The 17,322-nt window shown below is 37.7% G+C and overlaps 1 protein-coding gene across 1 annotated transcript in view; it reads left to right on the forward strand.

Moving 5' to 3' along the window:
- Positions 1-1,130: 1,130 nt before the first annotated feature.
- The window catches only part of MEP1A (meprin A subunit alpha), a 32,433-nt gene continuing 16,241 nt past the window's right edge, over positions 1,131-17,322 (forward strand). Inside the window, exons 1-6 of the mRNA XM_069488386.1 lie at positions 1,131-1,209; positions 1,296-1,320; positions 1,414-1,461; positions 6,110-6,150; positions 6,634-6,709; positions 13,716-13,833. Coding sequence (XP_069344487.1) covers positions 1,141-1,209; positions 1,296-1,320; positions 1,414-1,461; positions 6,110-6,150; positions 6,634-6,709; positions 13,716-13,833 — 377 coding nt within the window. The 5' untranslated portion in view covers positions 1,131-1,140. The remainder of the gene's footprint in view (positions 1,210-1,295; positions 1,321-1,413; positions 1,462-6,109; positions 6,151-6,633; positions 6,710-13,715; positions 13,834-17,322) is intronic.

Genomic DNA, 17,322 nt, shown 5'->3' on the forward strand with positions numbered 1-17,322 from the left:
TCATCCATGGCATGTCTTTTAATTATGTTTTTGTCATAAAGAATAAATTTCAATATAGTCAAATTTATTATTCTTTTCCTTTATGATTCGTATGCTTTCTTCACCTTGTTTAAGCAATATTTCCTGACCTCAAGATTAAAGGTCAATTTTTCTATATTTTATTTTTCAAAGTTTTGATTTTTATATTTACGTTTTTAATGTATCTTGAGTTTATTTTTGTGAATGGTAGGGGGTAAAAATTTAATTTTTTCCTCATATGGAAATGCTATTGTTCCAACTTTATTATTGAAGAGGCTAAAATTTCCCTGTTGATTTTTTGATTCTTCTCATATACAAAAGCCCCACATACGCTGGCATCTATTTTGATATCTCTAGTCTGTTCTAGACTCATTTGATCTTTCTTTTTAGCAATATTATACTCTCTAATTACCATAACTTTATAAGATTCCTGATACTCTATTAGGGTAGTTCCTTTCTCTTTATTCATTCTTTTTAGAACTTTCTTATCTATTATTAAAGGTTTATTCTTTCATATGAATTTCAGAAACAGTCTGTCAGTTGGGCAAGTTTTACTGAAAACCCTGTTAGGATTCTTACTGTAATGACATTGAATTTATAGATTAATATCAGAATAACCTATAGATATTTCTCCATATACTTATATATAGAGAAATTATATTCTCACATATATATGGAGAGAAAGAGACAGAAAGATAGTTATGTCTTTATGTCTTTCAGTAATTGCTTTATAACATTTCCATAAAGCTAAAATTCATCTTTTATTAGATTTAAGTACTTTATAATCATTTTATATAATATTTTTATTTCTATTGCTAAGAGAATCTTTTATCTGTTATATGAAGAGTTATGGCTGATGTTTAAGAATGTTATTGGTTTCTATATGCTAATTTCAGTGTCAATTGTTCCAATTTTTTTCCCAGTCTTTGGAGCTTAAGTTTTTAAGGTTGACTTAATATCTGTCTAAGTATCTGGAAAAGGTCAATGAAATTATCTTTGACTACCTTTTTTTAACATTACAGTCCATATGGAAGGGTCAAAGTTTTTAATATCACAGTCAGAGCAAAGTCTAACAAGTATTTATGACAAGGTGTCTTTGCTAATATCAGTTCACTTGCAACAATGTTTTGGACTAAATCTACTTACATCTTCTCTTTTACCTTGTTTTTTGCTCACATAGCAGCTGTATCGGTAAGTAAAGTTCTACTTTTTTGGATATTTAGAAACATCAATTCTAGTATACATCATCCATTTTCTGTACATTTATTTTCTTTCAGATTAAGCGTCTTTCTGAAGGAAATGGTAAGTATCGATTTAACTGCATAGAGAGTGTTTCTGAAATTTTTCTCTTTTGTTCAACATGACTACTGACAATTTTTTTCTCACTTTTAACAGTAGATGATACAGATCTTGAACAGAAGGATATTTCAGAAATCAATTTAGGTGAGTTCAATTTTTGCATCATTAATGTTTTGAAATACTTTAAAGCCCAGTAAAAGGATTGCTGAAAAGCACTGGCCCTCATAATAGTGTATTGTATTATTAAGAGAGCTTGGGGGAAAATATTTATTGGTGCTTTATTAGGATTTTCAGTTTCTGAAAAATGAAAATGTAGAAAGAGAAAGATGGTTAGATCGGATTTTCTAGGAGACCTAGTGAGTCCTCAATGGATCTAGAAATACATAACAAGTTTCCTGTTTATAAAAATTTCATTTTTTCCAGTTTCTCTTTTTAAGGAAAGGAAATAAAAATGGATGATTATTCTGCTTAAGGAAAATAGGAGAAATAAGCCTCTGGTTATATTTAGTAGGGAAAGCCTCCCCAGCCCCTGTACTGGCCCATCATATTCACTAACTACATCTTGTTCACAAATATATTTCTTAAAGAAATCCACCAGTCCCACCCGTTATTGAGAGGAGAGAGAAGCGGAGTCATCGTCTCTCTTTCCCTTCTGTTGTCCTGCTCCTAAACAAGAGAGAAGCCTCTGCACTCGGGTGTCTTTGGTTAGAACTGGTGGAAGGAGAGGTACTCATGATCATATACACCTTAAGTTTACAAAAGCTTTCATAACCAGTTACATATTTATGTGTCCAATCTTGTACTGCGGTAAACGCTGTTTTCATTTTGTAGGAAAGGACAGGGGGCCCCTCATGGTTAGGGTGACTTGCCCAAGATCACGGCCATGGTAGTGATGGGGCTCACCTCCAGGTCTTCTGACTCAGACTTCAATAGCTCAGTGGTATCTGAAGATTGCAAAACTTAAAAAAAATACCTAAGGTTTAAATTTCTCTGGCTTTGTATCATTCACAGGGAAGGAAGATAGTTAATATTTAATTGGAATATCTTGAGAATGACTGCATGGGCAGAGTAGAAATAGTTCACGAAAGTCAGGCAGGGTGCAGTGGCTCACTCCTGTAATCCTAGCACTTTGGGAGGCCACGGCACGAGAATCTCTTGGGGCCAGGAGTTCTAGACCAGCCTGAGCAAGGGTGAGACAGCATCTCTACAAAAAAATGTTTTAAAAAATTAGCTGGGTGTAGTGGCGTGCACCTGTAGTCCCATTTACTTGAGAGGCTGAGGCTGGAGGATTGCTTGAGCCCAGGAGTTTGAGATTGCAGTGAGCTATGATCACACCACTGCACTCTAGCATGGGCAACAGAACCTAAAAAAAAAAAAAAAAAGAAGACAAGAAAAGAAAGGAAAGAAAAGAAAAATAGTTTGAGAAGGTCAATGCAATGGGATGGGTGAATTTGTAAGTGGATTTAGAGCCAGGCACAAAAATCTCTCTCTTTGAGTCAGTCAAGGTGTGCATAGTTCAAAGGAAATGCTGTCTTTTAAAACAAGGCTGGGGTTAGAATTAGAGTTTTTCTAATCTCATCCTTATTTATCTAGTAAAAATTAATTATTTTACTTCTGAGACATTTCTTACCCTTCAGCCCCAACTACCACCTCTGAACTGTGACCCCCAAAGAGAAATCTCTTTACCATGTGAATCCTCTTTTTAGGCCACTCCAATCCAGCCAGGAGGATCAGTTGGGTCAGCCATGTAGCCAGAGTCTAACAACATAAATCGATTGGGAAAATCGTACAGAGAAACTGCCACCTTTTGACCCCATTCTCTCCAGGCCTCACAATGCTGACCTAACCTTTCCTCTGCTCTGGCCCAGACCTGCTTCTCACATCCTTGTCATTTCAGTAAGTGCAGCTCACTCCTTCTAGAGTGTAGGCTCAGGACCTCAGAGTCGCCCCTAACTCGTCGTGTCTCTCACACCTTCTACACAACCCGTCAGCACATGCTATTACATCTACCTTCAGATTACGTCCCAAGTCGAGACTTTGTAGCATGTTTACCGTCCCCACCCTGGTCAGCCAGCTCACGTCTGGCCTGGTCCTCCGCGTGGCCTCATAACTGCGCTGCCCTCCCTGTCTTCACCCCCTCCAGATGGTTCTGGACAGCATGGACAGAGCTGTCCTTTCACTATCATTCAGATCATGTCACCACTCAGATCCAACCTTACAATGATTTCTCCTCCAACACAAAACACAGGCCCTAGGGCTCTGGTTCCCAGGCCACCCCATCTGCACCACTTAAGGGCTTTCTTAATGCAGCATTTTGGGCTCCCCCCGCACACCTGCAGAATCAGCATCTCCATTTGGGCAGCCCCTGAGTGACTCCTACGCACACTAGAGTGTGGGATGGTCTGCCCTGACTGCCTCTCTGACCCCATTTTCACTAGTCTCCCTTCTCTGACTGGAGCTCTCCGGCCACCCAGACTGCACAGCTATTTTTCTACAAAAGCTGTTTTCAATGAGTGCTGCCCGACCTGCAGCATCAGCATTTTCAGGAAACTTGCTAGAAATGAACATTCTCAGGCCCTGCCCCAGTCCAGGGGGCTCATCAGGCCATGTTCAACGAGCCCTCCAGGGGACTCTGATGCTCACATTTGAGAACCGCTGCTCTAGGACATCAAGGCTTGCTGCCTCGGGCCTTCCTATCTGCTGTTGCCTCTGCCTCCAACACTCTTCCTTCGTTCCCTCACTCCGTCAGATTTCTGCTGAAATTCCTCCTGCTCGGAGAGGCCGTCCCTGAACAACCTTTAATAAAGTATTAAACCTCCCCCAACTCAGCACTCCTTACCCCATTACCCTGTTTTAAGTGTTTTTTTTTTTTATTGTCCTTTCACCATCTGCCATATTCTACAGTGATTTGTTTGTGTGTCTCCTCCTTCCCCTGATCAAGAATGTCATCCCCTAAGGGTTTTGTGTTATTCTCTGCTATATCCCTATATCCTCAGCATCTAGAACAATGCCTAAGACATACTAGGCACTTAGTGTGTGCTACAGGAGCAAATTGGTAATGAATGGATTGAGGCTTGCTTTCACCGAATATGCACTTCTTTGGGAGGGTCTCCCCTCCCTATGGCCCCATCCATGCGGACTGACCATTGGGGTCAAGGTCTGGGTGGGCTTGTTCACGCCATCACTCCGCCAGGGCTTCCCACTTTCATCACTGATCAGGCCAGGTGTCAGGAAATGCATACTTTTGCTCATGACAAGCCTCATGATATCAATAGTATGGATGGACCAGAACAAAGTTCCTCTATTCAAGGGACAATTCAAAACCTGAGTCCTAATGACAGTGGGGCCAATGCTGTTTGTTGTTTAATTGTACTGCTATCATATGAATAGGTCAGGGTGAAGGAGATTAAGCAAATCTAGGAAACATGTGCATGAGGAAGGGGGTGATGCTGAGATAACCTTAGTTAGTCATCAGCAGGTGAAACCATGATGCCTCCTAACACCTCCTTGGTGTCATCATAGAGATCGAACCAGTTCCTAATGAGCCACAGGCTTTGCCAAATGGGGGCTCTGTTAGCACATGAGGTCATGGTGGTTATTCTCTGCCATGGTTTCCCAGCTGTCATCAGGGCCTGTCCTCAGAATAAAGCGCAATCCAATGGTCCTGTCTGAAGCTGTTTGCATTTTACAGGGAATGCTGCTTGTCACCTGAGAGTTACAATAAGAAGAAGTGATGTTCTTTTAAATGCTTGAGAAATTTTCCAAGGATCTTCCCTTTTAAGAACCTTGCTTTCTGAAACAGTTTGAGGCCAGGATTAAGTGATACCAGCAGTGGGAGAGTATATTTTTCTAAGCATCTGACAGCAGAAGTTTGGAATTACGGTTTTGAATGGATCTATCCACATTCCCCTCATCTTACTTATTACACGGGCAGCACCTTGAGCTTCGTTGTAGAGTGTACATTGTTTCTTCATGGGAAAGAGAAAAACCAACCCATTTACCTAGGGATGGGATGTGGGATGGCGCAACAGCAGAAAGGGCTCTGAATGGGAAGGCTGGAGTTTCTATGCTCACTTGGCCCCTGGTCACCTAGTGCGTCACTTTGTGGCTCTGGGCGCCATTTCTTCCTTTGAAGCATGAGAGTTTGAGAGTCAATGATCAATAAGAACCCTTCCAACTCATCTCTTACTTCTAAGATTCCTAGACAAGGTTTCTCGTTCCAAAATTGAAAACGGAGCATGTGACAATATGTGGTACTTACTGGCATTCACAGTTGCTCAATTAGAGGGAATTTTTACATTGTTTTAAAAGGAGTCTCAACATGTAAAGGTTAATAATCAGGCCGGGCGCGGTGGCTCACGCCTGTAACCCTAGCACTCTGGGAGGCCAAGGTGGGCGGATCGTTTGAGCTCAGGAGTTCGAGACCAGCCTGAGCAAGAGCGAGACCCCCATCTCTACTAAAAATAGAAAGAAATTATATAGACAGCTAAATATATATATAGAAAAAATTAGCCGGGCATGGTGGCGCATGCCTGTAGTCCCAGCTACTCGGGAGGCTGAGGCAGGAGGATTGCTTGAGCCCAGGAGTTTGAGGTTTCTGTGAGCTAGGCTGACACCACGGCACTCACGCTAGCCTGGGCAACAGAGTGAGACTCTGTCTCAAAAAAAAAAAAAAAAAAAAAAGGTTAATAAACAAATATTTATAATGACAAAGGTTAATGTTATCATAAGAGATGCCTTTTAATAATGCTCATCCAAATATTTTTTTCTTTTTTTTTAAATCCACATCTAGCTTCAGGCTTGGACCTCTTTCAAGGCGACATCCTCTTAAAGGTGAGTACCTGCCGAGGACACGGTAACATTCCTCAGGACTGGCTGTGCTGGCCCTGGGATGGAGATGAGGGTTCTAATCTGTACCCTGTGCCTGCAAGGACTTCCACTGTAGCTGGTAGTGACCACAACAGAGGAAAAACAAGCAAACAACACAAGAGTGCTGTGATTATTAAATGGCTTTTCTGTCCAATTTTCCTAACTAGTGAAGAATGAGAGGGAAGATAATGCACCAATATGTTGTCTAGCAGCTATCTCAGTTTTGGGGAATTGCAGATCCTCCTTATTTTGTTCTTAAAATTTTCTCTGATTTTTCCAAATTATCTCTCAGGACCTTCTATTGCTTTTACAATCAGAAGACAAATTGCCACTAACCTGTTTGAATTGTGGGACGGGCTGTTTGTGGTATGGGAGTTTGGTGAAGGAGGAGGTCAAGGTGACCTTGAGGACTAGGCTTCCTGCTCATCTTTGCCTTTGTTTACACAGAACTCCAGAAATGCCCTGAGAGATCCAAGCTCCAGGTGGAAGTTCCCCATTCCTTACATCCTGGCTGACAACCTGGGTAATATTAATCATTCTTAATTAGGGGCTTCTGGTTTAACTTTTCTGTCCCACATCCTTCCTGTTCATGGGCTTCGGATTGGGAGTAACCACCAGTACATAAGAGGGTTCCCAAGCCCTGGTGATTCATTATCTCATGGGACGAAAGACATGACTCTGTATCAAACCCAAAGACTTCCACCGTAGTTGGCAGTGGCAACAACAGAGGAAAAAGAAGCAAATAACCCAAGAGTGCTGTGATTATTAAATGGCTTTACTACCCAATTTTCCTAACAAGTGAAGAATGAGAGAGAAAATAATACACCAATGTGTTTTCTAGCAGCTATCTCTGCTTAGCCAGAGATACACAGTATCAAAGAAAGAATAATTTTAAAATTGTACCACACATTAAAGTGTCACTAAAACCAGCAGCAATATAAAGAACAAAAACACAATGAAGTATAATTTGGCATCATAGCAATGAAAAAACTCCACTTTAATAGTTTGGGTGAATTTAAATACAGCACAAGGATACTATTGTCAGCATATTGATTTCTTCTCTTTTTGCTACAAGAGAAAAATGCCACATGTGAGAAGTCCAAATTTCACGTGTTCATGGTCTGTGTGCTCAGTATTAATGATTTCTACTCTTTTCTCTCTCTTAAGATAAAGGTCTGAATAAGTTACATTTTACTCATTGTTAGAAATAAATAAATATTAGAAGCCATGTGTAGGCGCTGGCCAGCCCTCAAGCAGTGACTGATAGCTGGGCAGCCACAGTGACTCAACGCCCGCAAGGCCCATCCTGCCTGGATAGATGGGCAAGATCAGAGAGGAAAGGGGAAGCCAGGACGAGGTTGCTTAATCTCACTGGGCTGCTAGGCTGCTCCCACTCTCAGGAGATGTATTATAGTTCGGGTTTCAGCGTTTTCCATCATCATTATCAGGGCTGCCTCCAATCCCTTTTCTGGAGAACAGATAGATACAAACAAATGCTGTTGTTCTTGGTTGTATAAGTACTGCGTGCTAACTGATTGCACTACTGGAGTTTCTGTTCTCGGTTATTTGTTGGAAAATTGATTTATTTTCTCCAGTGTTTGCCTTGCAAATTCATGGAACACCGATATTTATTGGAGCATGATTTAAGAAACACCAACTTTAAAAGGGGTTCTTTCCCATTACAATTCTTCTTCCTGTTCGTCACATCTGTGCCACCCTAGTATGCGCCAGGCACTGTGACTCCACCTGATGTTTTCAGCTTCACCAAGGCTCTGTGAGCTGTCAGTGCTTCTCAGACTTTAAAGTGCATAAGACTCACCTGAGGACCTTGTTAACACACAGAGTAGGTCAGGGTTAGCCCCTGAGATTCTACATGTCTAGCAGTCCCCCAGGTAATGCCGATGGTGTTGGTGAGTTGCAAGGTCCATTGTGAAATCAAACCTACTAACTAGAGTTTAACATTTATATAGATTTCCTTTATTAAAGTTAGATTTACATAGAATGAAATAAATCAGTAGACAAGGGTTTTGACAAATGCATAAACCCACACTGCCATCATTCCAGAAAGATCCTTTGGGCCCCTTTCTAGGCAATCCCCATCCCCACTCCCCAAGAGACAAGCACCATTCTAATCTTCCCCATCAATTAGTTTTTCATGATTTACGACAGATTTACAGATAAATGGAATCATACACTGTTGTATTTATTCTTTGTGTCTGGCTTCTTTTTCTTACCATGTTTTTAAAGTTCTTTCATATTATCGTGAATCTATAGTTAGTTCTTTTTCTTACTACTCAGTAGTATTTCTTTGTATCAATATACTGAAAATTATTATCCATTTTCCTGTAGGGCTTATTATGAGGAAATTTGTTGTGATTATTCTTGTACAAGTTTGTATAGATACGTGGTTTCTATTTATCCTGGATAAATGCCTAGCAGTAGAATTGCTTGATAATAGGCTAAGTCTATGTTTAACTTTATGAGAAAATGACAAATGGTTTCCACAGTGGCTGTGCCATTTTACATTCCTACTAAAAATGTATGAGTGTTCTGTTTGCTCCACATCCTCACTAAAATTGGTCGTATTTATCTTTTTAATTGTAGCCATTCCAGCGTTAGTGAAATGGTAGCTCCCTGTGATTTTAATTCGCATTTCCCTAATGACTAATGGCATTTAGCACATTTTAATGTGCTAATGGCTATTTCTGTATCTTTTATGAAGTGTCTGGTCCAACTCTTTTGTGATTTTTAAAAAATCATGTTTTGTCTTTCGATCATTTGTAGCAGAATTTCATATATTATGGATAAAGCCCTTTGTCAAAAAATATGTATTATGAATACTTTCTATGACTTGTCTTTTTGTTTTCTAAGCAGTGTATTTTGAAGAGCAAAAATTTGAATTCTGATTAAGTTTGATTTATCAATTTTTTAATTTATTGTTTGTGCTTTGTATTTTAAGAAATCTTTGCTTAACCCCAATCACAAAGATATTCTGTGATATTTTTCAGAGCTTTATAGTGTCAGCTTTTTGTCTATAATCTGTTACAAATTTATTTTTGCATGTAGTAGGATGAAGAGGTTGAGATTTATTGATTAATATTTGTTAATCCAGTTGTTCCAGTACCATTTGCCATAAATAATTTCCTTTCCTCGTTGAATTGACGTGGCACCTTTGTCAGAAATACCTGTTTATCTGTTGATCTATTTCTGGAATCTCTATTTTGTTATTTGTTCCACTTGTCTATCATCGTGTCAGTATCACACTGTGTTGATTAGCTTCATAGTTAATCATGAAGTGAGTTCTCCAACTTTGCTTTCCTTTTTCAAGATAGTTCAGCCGGCTGGGCGCGGTGGCTCATGCCTGAAACTCTAGCACTCTGGGAGGCCGAGGTGGGAGGATCGATCAAGATCAGGAGTTGGAGACCAGCATGAGCAAGAGCGAGAACCCTTCTCTACTAAAAAATAGAAAGAAATTAACCAGACAACTAAAAATATATAGAAAAACTTAGCTGGGCATGGTGGCACATGCCTGTAGTCCCAGCTACTCGGGAGGCTGAGGCAGGAGGATTGCTTAAGCCCAGGAGTTTGAGGTTTCTGTGAGCGAGGCTGATGCCACGGCACTCTAGCCCGGACAACAGAGCAAGACTCTGTCTGCAAAAAAGAAAAAAAAATAAAAGATAGTTTACCCTACTCTAGATCTTTTACATTTTCACATATATTTTAGAACCAACTTATCCGTTTCTCTAAAAAGCCTACTGGCATTTTGATAGGACTGTGTTGATTCTATACGTAAATCTGTAGAAAATTAAATATCTTAAAAATACTAAGACTTTCTAATTCATAAACATGATATATCTACCCATTTATTTAGGTCTTCTTTAATTTTTCTCATCAATGTTTTGTCATTTTCAGTGTAGAGCTCTTGTGTGTCTTTTGTCAAATTTATTTCCAAGTGTTTTATATTTTTGATGCTATTAAAATGGAATTTTAAAAATTTTGTTTGCTTTCAGATAATACATAAAAATACAATGGATTTTTATATAATAACCTTGTGTCCTGTTGCCTTGCTAAATTTACTCATTAGTTCTAATTGTTGCTTTGCAGATTGCTTGGGATATTTTTATAAAAATCCTTCTTGTCTATTAATATAGACAGTATTATTTCTTCCTTTCCAATTTTTACATCATTTATTGCTTTTTTTTCTTGCCTTATTGCACTGGCTAGGACCTTTGTTACCATGTTGAATAGAAGTAGTGAGAGTGATCATCTTTGCCTTGTTTCCAATTTTAGTTGTAGTATTCAATACTCCATTTATGTGGGACACTAACTGTAGGTGTTCCATAGATGCCCTTTATCAGATTGCAAGTTTTCATCATGAATAGTTGTTAAAATTTGTCAAATGCCTTTTCTACAACTACTGAGATTAACTCTATAATTTTTATTTTTTATTCTGTAATATGGTAAATGACATCAAATTTGGATGCTAAACCAACCTTGCATTTCTCAGATCAGCACTACTTAGTCAAAATGTATTGTCCTTTTTGTATTTTGCTGGATTCCATTTGCTAATATATTTATTGTTAAGCATTTTTATGTTTGTATTCATGAAGAATATAGGTCTCTAATTTTCTTTTTATTGTAATATCTTTATTAGGCTTTAGTGACAAGGTTATGTAGATCTCAGAAAACAAACTTGGAAGTGTTCCCTTCTCTTTTACCTTTTAAATGAGTTTGCTTATGATTAAAATGATCTCTTTTTAAAATGTTGATAAAATTCACCAATAAAATAACTAAGTAATGGAATTTTCTTTGTAGGGTACTATTTTTAAAGTTAATTCAGTTTATTTAATATTTATAAAATAATGCATATTTTCTATTTCTTTTTATGCCACTTTTGTCAAAGTAGTGTATTTTTCAATGATAAAAATTTTAAGATTATCTCCATAGATGCAGAAAAAGCATTTGACAAATTCCACAACTATTATCTTTTAACTAAGGTGTCAAAATATTGGCATAATTATCTTGTTATCTGCATAATGTCTGTATAATCTTTAGTGATATTCTTATTTCATTCTTGATATTGGTAATTTGTGTTTTCACCCCTTTTTCTTGGTCAGTTTTGCTAGGGGTGTATTGATTTTATTAATCTTTTCAAAGAAACAACTTTTGACTGTTAATTTTCTCTTACTTCTCTGCTTCCTATTTAGTTGCTTTCTGTTATTTATTATTTCCTTTCTTTCTATTTACTTCAAGCTTAATTTACTCTTCTTTTTCTATATTCTGAAGGTGGAAATTTATGTCATTGATTTTAAATCTAATATTATTTTCTAATATAATATATGCTACAATATGACATCTAAAGCTATAAATTTTATTTGAAGCACTGCTTTTACTGTTTTCTACACATTTTGGTGTTTTCTATGTTTGTTAAAATCTACTTTAGATATTTTCTAATTTTTGTTGTGATTCTTTTGCCTACACATTTTGGTGTGTTCTATGTTTACTAAAATCTACTTTAGATATTTTCTAATTTCTGTTGTGATTCTTTTGATCCACTGGTCAGTTAAAAATGTGTTTTAATTTTTAAAAACTCTCCTTAAACTTAATATTGTGCCACTTTGCATTTAAAATGTAAGCATTTATAATAGTAAAATTCCATTTTATTATTTATTTATTATTTCATTAATGGTAAAATACCCCTGCCCTTTCTGCTATTATTGATTTATATTTTTCATGTATATACTTTGTAAGTCTCACAATATAGTGTTATGATTTTTGCTTTAAACAGTCAGTTGCCTTTTAAAATAACTGATTAAAAAAAGATAGTCTTTGTATTTACTTTTATACTTGCAATTTCTGGTGCTCTTCATTCCTCTTATAGATTTGAGTTTCTATCTAGTGTCATTTCTCTTTAGTCTGAAGAAATCTTAGCATTTCTTGTAAGCAGATCTGTTGATGACAAATTCTCTTCTTCCTTTTACCTGAAAGTAATCTTTATTTTGCTGTCATTTTGAAAGGTATTTTTACTGGAAATAGAATTTTTGTTCACAGTGGGTTTTTTATTATTATTTCAGCACTTTTAAGTTATAATCCATTGTATTTTTCTTTCCCAACATTTGATTATAAAAAATTTTACATATAAAAAAGTTAAAAGCATTGTACATTGAACACTCATATACTCACCACCTAGGTTATGCAACTAACATTTTGGCTTATTTGCTTTATCTCATCTATTTATCCTGTCCATCTTTCTATGAATTTATAAATTCATTCTGTTTTTGATTCATTTGAAAGTAATTTTCAGGCACTAGAACACTTTACCCCAAACAGCTTAGCATGCATTTCATTAACTAGAGTTCAACATTTGTGTATGGTTCCTTTGTATATGAAACATACATAGAGTAAAATGCATCGGTCTTCGATGTATACTGCAATGAATTCTTAAGGATTTATACACCTCTGTAACCCAAATTCCTACCAAGAGATGAAACATTCTTACCATCCAAGAAAGTTCTTTCATTGAACTTGATAGTTTATTAAGTGAAATAAGGGCCAGAAAAACATAATTACATGGAAAACTGCAAAAATTACAAATTCTTTGAGAGAATGCACAAAATCCAATGTGCAAGGAATATAATTTAATTTTATATAACTTGGCTTATTTTTTAACTTAGATTCCAACCTTCGATGAGTTGATGGGAGAATGAAAAGAGCACACAAAGTAAAACATAATCTCAGTTCCTCTGGGATATCTTTCCTCCCCACCTCATCCTTGTCTTACGCAATGCCAAGCTGGGTGCATGTTAGGTGAAAGGAAAGGCATTTGATCTTTGGTCACTGGTCCACACAGACTACTAGTCAGCCTCTATTGCTCCTGCCTTTTCAGGTCCATTAGGCTTCTGCTGCTCGGGTACCAAGCTTTGAGTACAGAAATCTTTTCCAAAGCTCTGTTCTATCTAACCTGGCCATCTCCCCAGGGGTCTTGCAGGGAAGCACGGTAAAATGCCAGATGTGCTTCTTACACTTTCAGAACCCACAAAACTCTCTGAACTCTGCTCTCTTCCTCCAGCAAGAGGGGATGCTTTTTTAGGCTGGTATAAGAAACACTGTTCTCACTGCTTCTGTCCAAGGTTCTCTATCTATTCATACCAAAGCTAGAGCTGTGCCCAAGTCACTTCTTTTTTCCACCCTGCCATGTAATTCTCCTGTGGCAATGCACTCAAAATCTCTGCTTCAGTGGGGGAAAGGGAAAGGGGAAAAATGGGGAAGTTATTTTAAGATTTTGTTCCGCCGCATACACATATATTCTTAGTTCATTGTTATGTTTGTGCATTTAAGGTGTGCACTTGATGTTTATGTCTGCAACTAATTTTGCAGTTTTAGTTTCCAAGAAATTTACTTACCATCAAAAAATCTATAATGAACCTATGTGGATTTCATGTGGTGGCATGGTTTTCTGTAAACTGTAGGTTATATATATTATTCAAGATCTAAATAACAGTCATTCATATTTTTATTGATTTCTGCAGAGTTGAATGCCAAAGCAACCATTCTCTATGCCTTTGAAATGTTCCGCCTCAAGTCCTGTGTGGATTTCAAGCCCTATGAAGGAGAGAGCTCATATATCATATTTCAACAGTATAGTGGGTTAGTATGAAATTTTATAGTGTGAAAATCATGCATCCTTTGATTTATAAAAAGTGACACATCTTTTTCAAAGGTAAAAAGAAGAAACTGTAAAGAAACGAAAAGCAAAATCAAATCTTTCACTGTAAATTTTTTAGATTATGTAACAGTTTAAACATGCTATGCAGAGAGTGAATTGTTTGGATAGGTCTGGGCCTCAGGGAGAGATATCTCAATTCTTTTCTTAGGTTTAGGTTATGTTTTAAATGACAGTACTTTTTTTTTTAAAAGTGAGGTTTATTAAAGTAGAAATCATATCCTTTAAGGAGTACTATTCTAAATGATAACACTCTGTTGGCTGGACCTCTTTGCAAAGTTCTAGATGTAAATTTGTTCTTCATAGTTATTTGTTTCTAAAAAAGTGAATGGTATATCAGGAAGGAAGCCCCTTTTCTTCAGTGGTGTTTATGTCAACGCCTCTAGAGTGGGTGAGGTCTGGAAGTGAAGCCACCATCTGCTGTGACACTGTATGTTTGTGTCTTCAAGCCCTGCCTGGAGGTATTTCCTCACACTGCAGTCTCCAGCACTGTCCAGATCTGGCCATGGGGTTTTGATGATCATGGATAGATACCAGAGAGGAAAAGGGAAGTTAGCACATGATTTAGCCCCCTGGGGAAAACAAGTATACAAAAAAATAGCAGTAAAAACAAGAAAAATACCGATGACTACTTAGGTACAAGTTAAATCCCTAACTTACCTGAGTAGTTATTTCCTTAGCTCATTCTCTTTCATTTAAACAAAAAATTATGAACACCTACCGTGTGCCAGGAAGTATGCTAGTCTGCAGGTGCAAAGAAGTATGAGATCCAGTCTTAGACCTCCCAACGTTTACAGTTGGCAGGTAGGAGTGGTGGACAAACAAATAAAAAGTTTTAATACGTGTCCAGGTGAGTGTCCTGGGCTGGAGCAGGGCAGAAGCGGGAGCTTTAACAAAGTGCAGGCTGCAGCATCAGGGGAGCTGAGATGACTGCAAAAGAAATGAAGAAGGGAGACAATCACGGGGCAGAGGAGAGGGAAGGACACATGGGGACAATAAAAGAGGGAGAGAGGAGGAGGAGGAAGAAGGAGAAGGGAAGGAGAAGAGACAAAGGGAAGAAGAAGAGGAAGAGAAGAGAGCAAACATGGACACGAACCTGGGTTGCTCGGAGAACTCATAAAGTCCAGTGTGCCTGAAGCTTTGTGTGGAAGGGGCCGAGGAACCAGGGGGCCAGGAAGCAACCAGGAGCCTGGTACTGACAGCCACGTGTGGGGAACCTACTGTTTTGTGCAGGATTCATCATGTGATCAGTCTGCCATTGTAGAAAGATTACTCGATCAACAGTGGATAAAAGATTGAAATAGGGCAAGACTGGTGGCAAGAGACCAATTAAAGGATGTTCCAATCCTCCAGGAGAGAAAGGAAAGGGACCTGTACTGGGAGTTGAAATAAAGAAGAGGGAATGGATTCCAGAAATATGTGGACAGACAGACTTCTCGGAACTGAACCTTATCAGATTGGTTGAGGGGTGAGGAAGAAGCAAGGATGTCTCTGAGATTTCTGATTTAGGTGACTGGCGAGTGGTAATGTCACTCGCTGAGACTGGGATGTTGCTGGAAGAACAGCTTTGGGGATAGGATAGTGAATTCATTTGGGGCATGTGGTTTATTGCTTGAAGTTCTTAGAGGTCATAGAAATGGAGATAACCAATAGTGGTTGGACAGTTTCTTCTTCTGTGAAGGGGAAACATTTAAAGTATACCTCAGGCCTTGCAAAGGCCACACATTGTAGAGGTTCTCTGCTTTGGACTACTTCATCTTGTCCCTTGGCAATCTCTGACCTTCAAGAAAGTACCAAAGCCTTTAATTTTTCATTGAAAATTTCAGGGAAAAATTAATTTCCTTAACATTTTTATTTTATTCTTCAACTATCACTTTCATATCACTTTTTTTTTCACAAAGAGAAACTTCTTAAAAATAAAACAAAGTCAACATGATCACTTTCCAAAAGTCCTCTCTGTCAGTGAAATTCTCTTGGTTTCTTTTCAGTTTTTAACTTAGTCCCCAATACCCGATTAAAGCATGGGTCAGCTTTAAGAGACATTCCTTATAAAAACAGAATCTGTGGCCAGGAAGTATCTCTGCTACATTTAAGTTAGAGGAGGAGAAAAGGGAGAAAGAGGGGTTGGGGAAAGGACTGGCCCAAAGTGCCCCCAAACCCTTCAGGATACTGATCCCTGGAGCTGGAAGCTAACTGGGGCTCTTTCAGAAGGACAAGATCAAAAATTCAGTGTAGTGGAATTTATGATATTTTTGCAACTTACATCTTTCTGTTGGGAGAAGGATGTAAACAAAAAGATAGGTAATAAATACTTTCTCTGGGTTTCGGATATTTTGCAGATGAACTCTGATTTGGTAATGAAATGCTACTCTCACAGAGGCAAGTTGGTCATGATTATGTTGGCCCAACTCAGTAAATTTACTAAAAACCGTTGAATTGTGTACTTAAAATTGGTGAATTTTATGGTATATAAATTATACCTTAATAAAGTTATTGGAAAATAAGTAAATAATATCCATTCTTGAGTAGAAATCAAATCTATTAGCATTTGAAGGTATCTAATGTTAGCAAGCCTGGTAAAACAACGACAGGTAAGACAATGTTACTGTCGCCAAGGAACCTGCAATCCGTTGGTTGCATTTAAAACTGTTGATAAATCTATTCTGCTCAGCATTGGTTAAGATATGGATAAGATATATCTTCATTTCATGACTTAAAGCCAATAATGAGAAACTTTCTGGAAAGCTTTGAATTTGCTAATAGAGTTGGAAAATTGGGTTTATGAAAAAAGACAAAATAATTGAAGGGAAAAAAAGAGCAAGACAGTCTACCATGGGGAATTCAGGGAATCCCATTGGTTTCTGAGGGAAGCTACAGGTCTTCCTTGCCTGGAGTCCTTTGGAAATAAGTTAGGCTGCCTTCTCTGTGCTGTCATAGCATGATAAATCTGCTCGCATCCAAAGACATAGACTTGACTAACTTGCTTTTTTAACGAGATTCTTTTTATGATCATAAAATTTATGCCTGTTTATGACATGAAATTTGGAAATTTGTTAAAGTATAAAAGAGAAAATTTAAATCAACCACATCTACCACTCAGACAACAATATTCTTGTATAAGGCAATAGTGCTATTCTTCACAGTGCCCTGTGGGTTTGTGGAGGTGAGGAAGAATGCCAATTTTTACTTCTTTTCACCTGGATGCCGTATTAGAATTAATTTGTCTCTGAGTATGTACCACTCTTACAATGGATCATCACTGTTAAAGCCTGCATAATATGTCCTCTAGGGAATGTCCCTTATTTAAGCATTCCTCCATCTTTGAGCCATCAGTATATAAGAATGCTATTGATGATTTGTTTTTTACATCAGCATAACTTTCTCCAAATTTATGTTTTGGAATCCTATGAATT

This window comes from Eulemur rufifrons, chromosome 15 (assembly GCF_041146395.1).
Source record: "Eulemur rufifrons isolate Redbay chromosome 15, OSU_ERuf_1, whole genome shotgun sequence".
NCBI classification, from domain to species: Eukaryota; Metazoa; Chordata; class Mammalia; order Primates; family Lemuridae; genus Eulemur; species Eulemur rufifrons.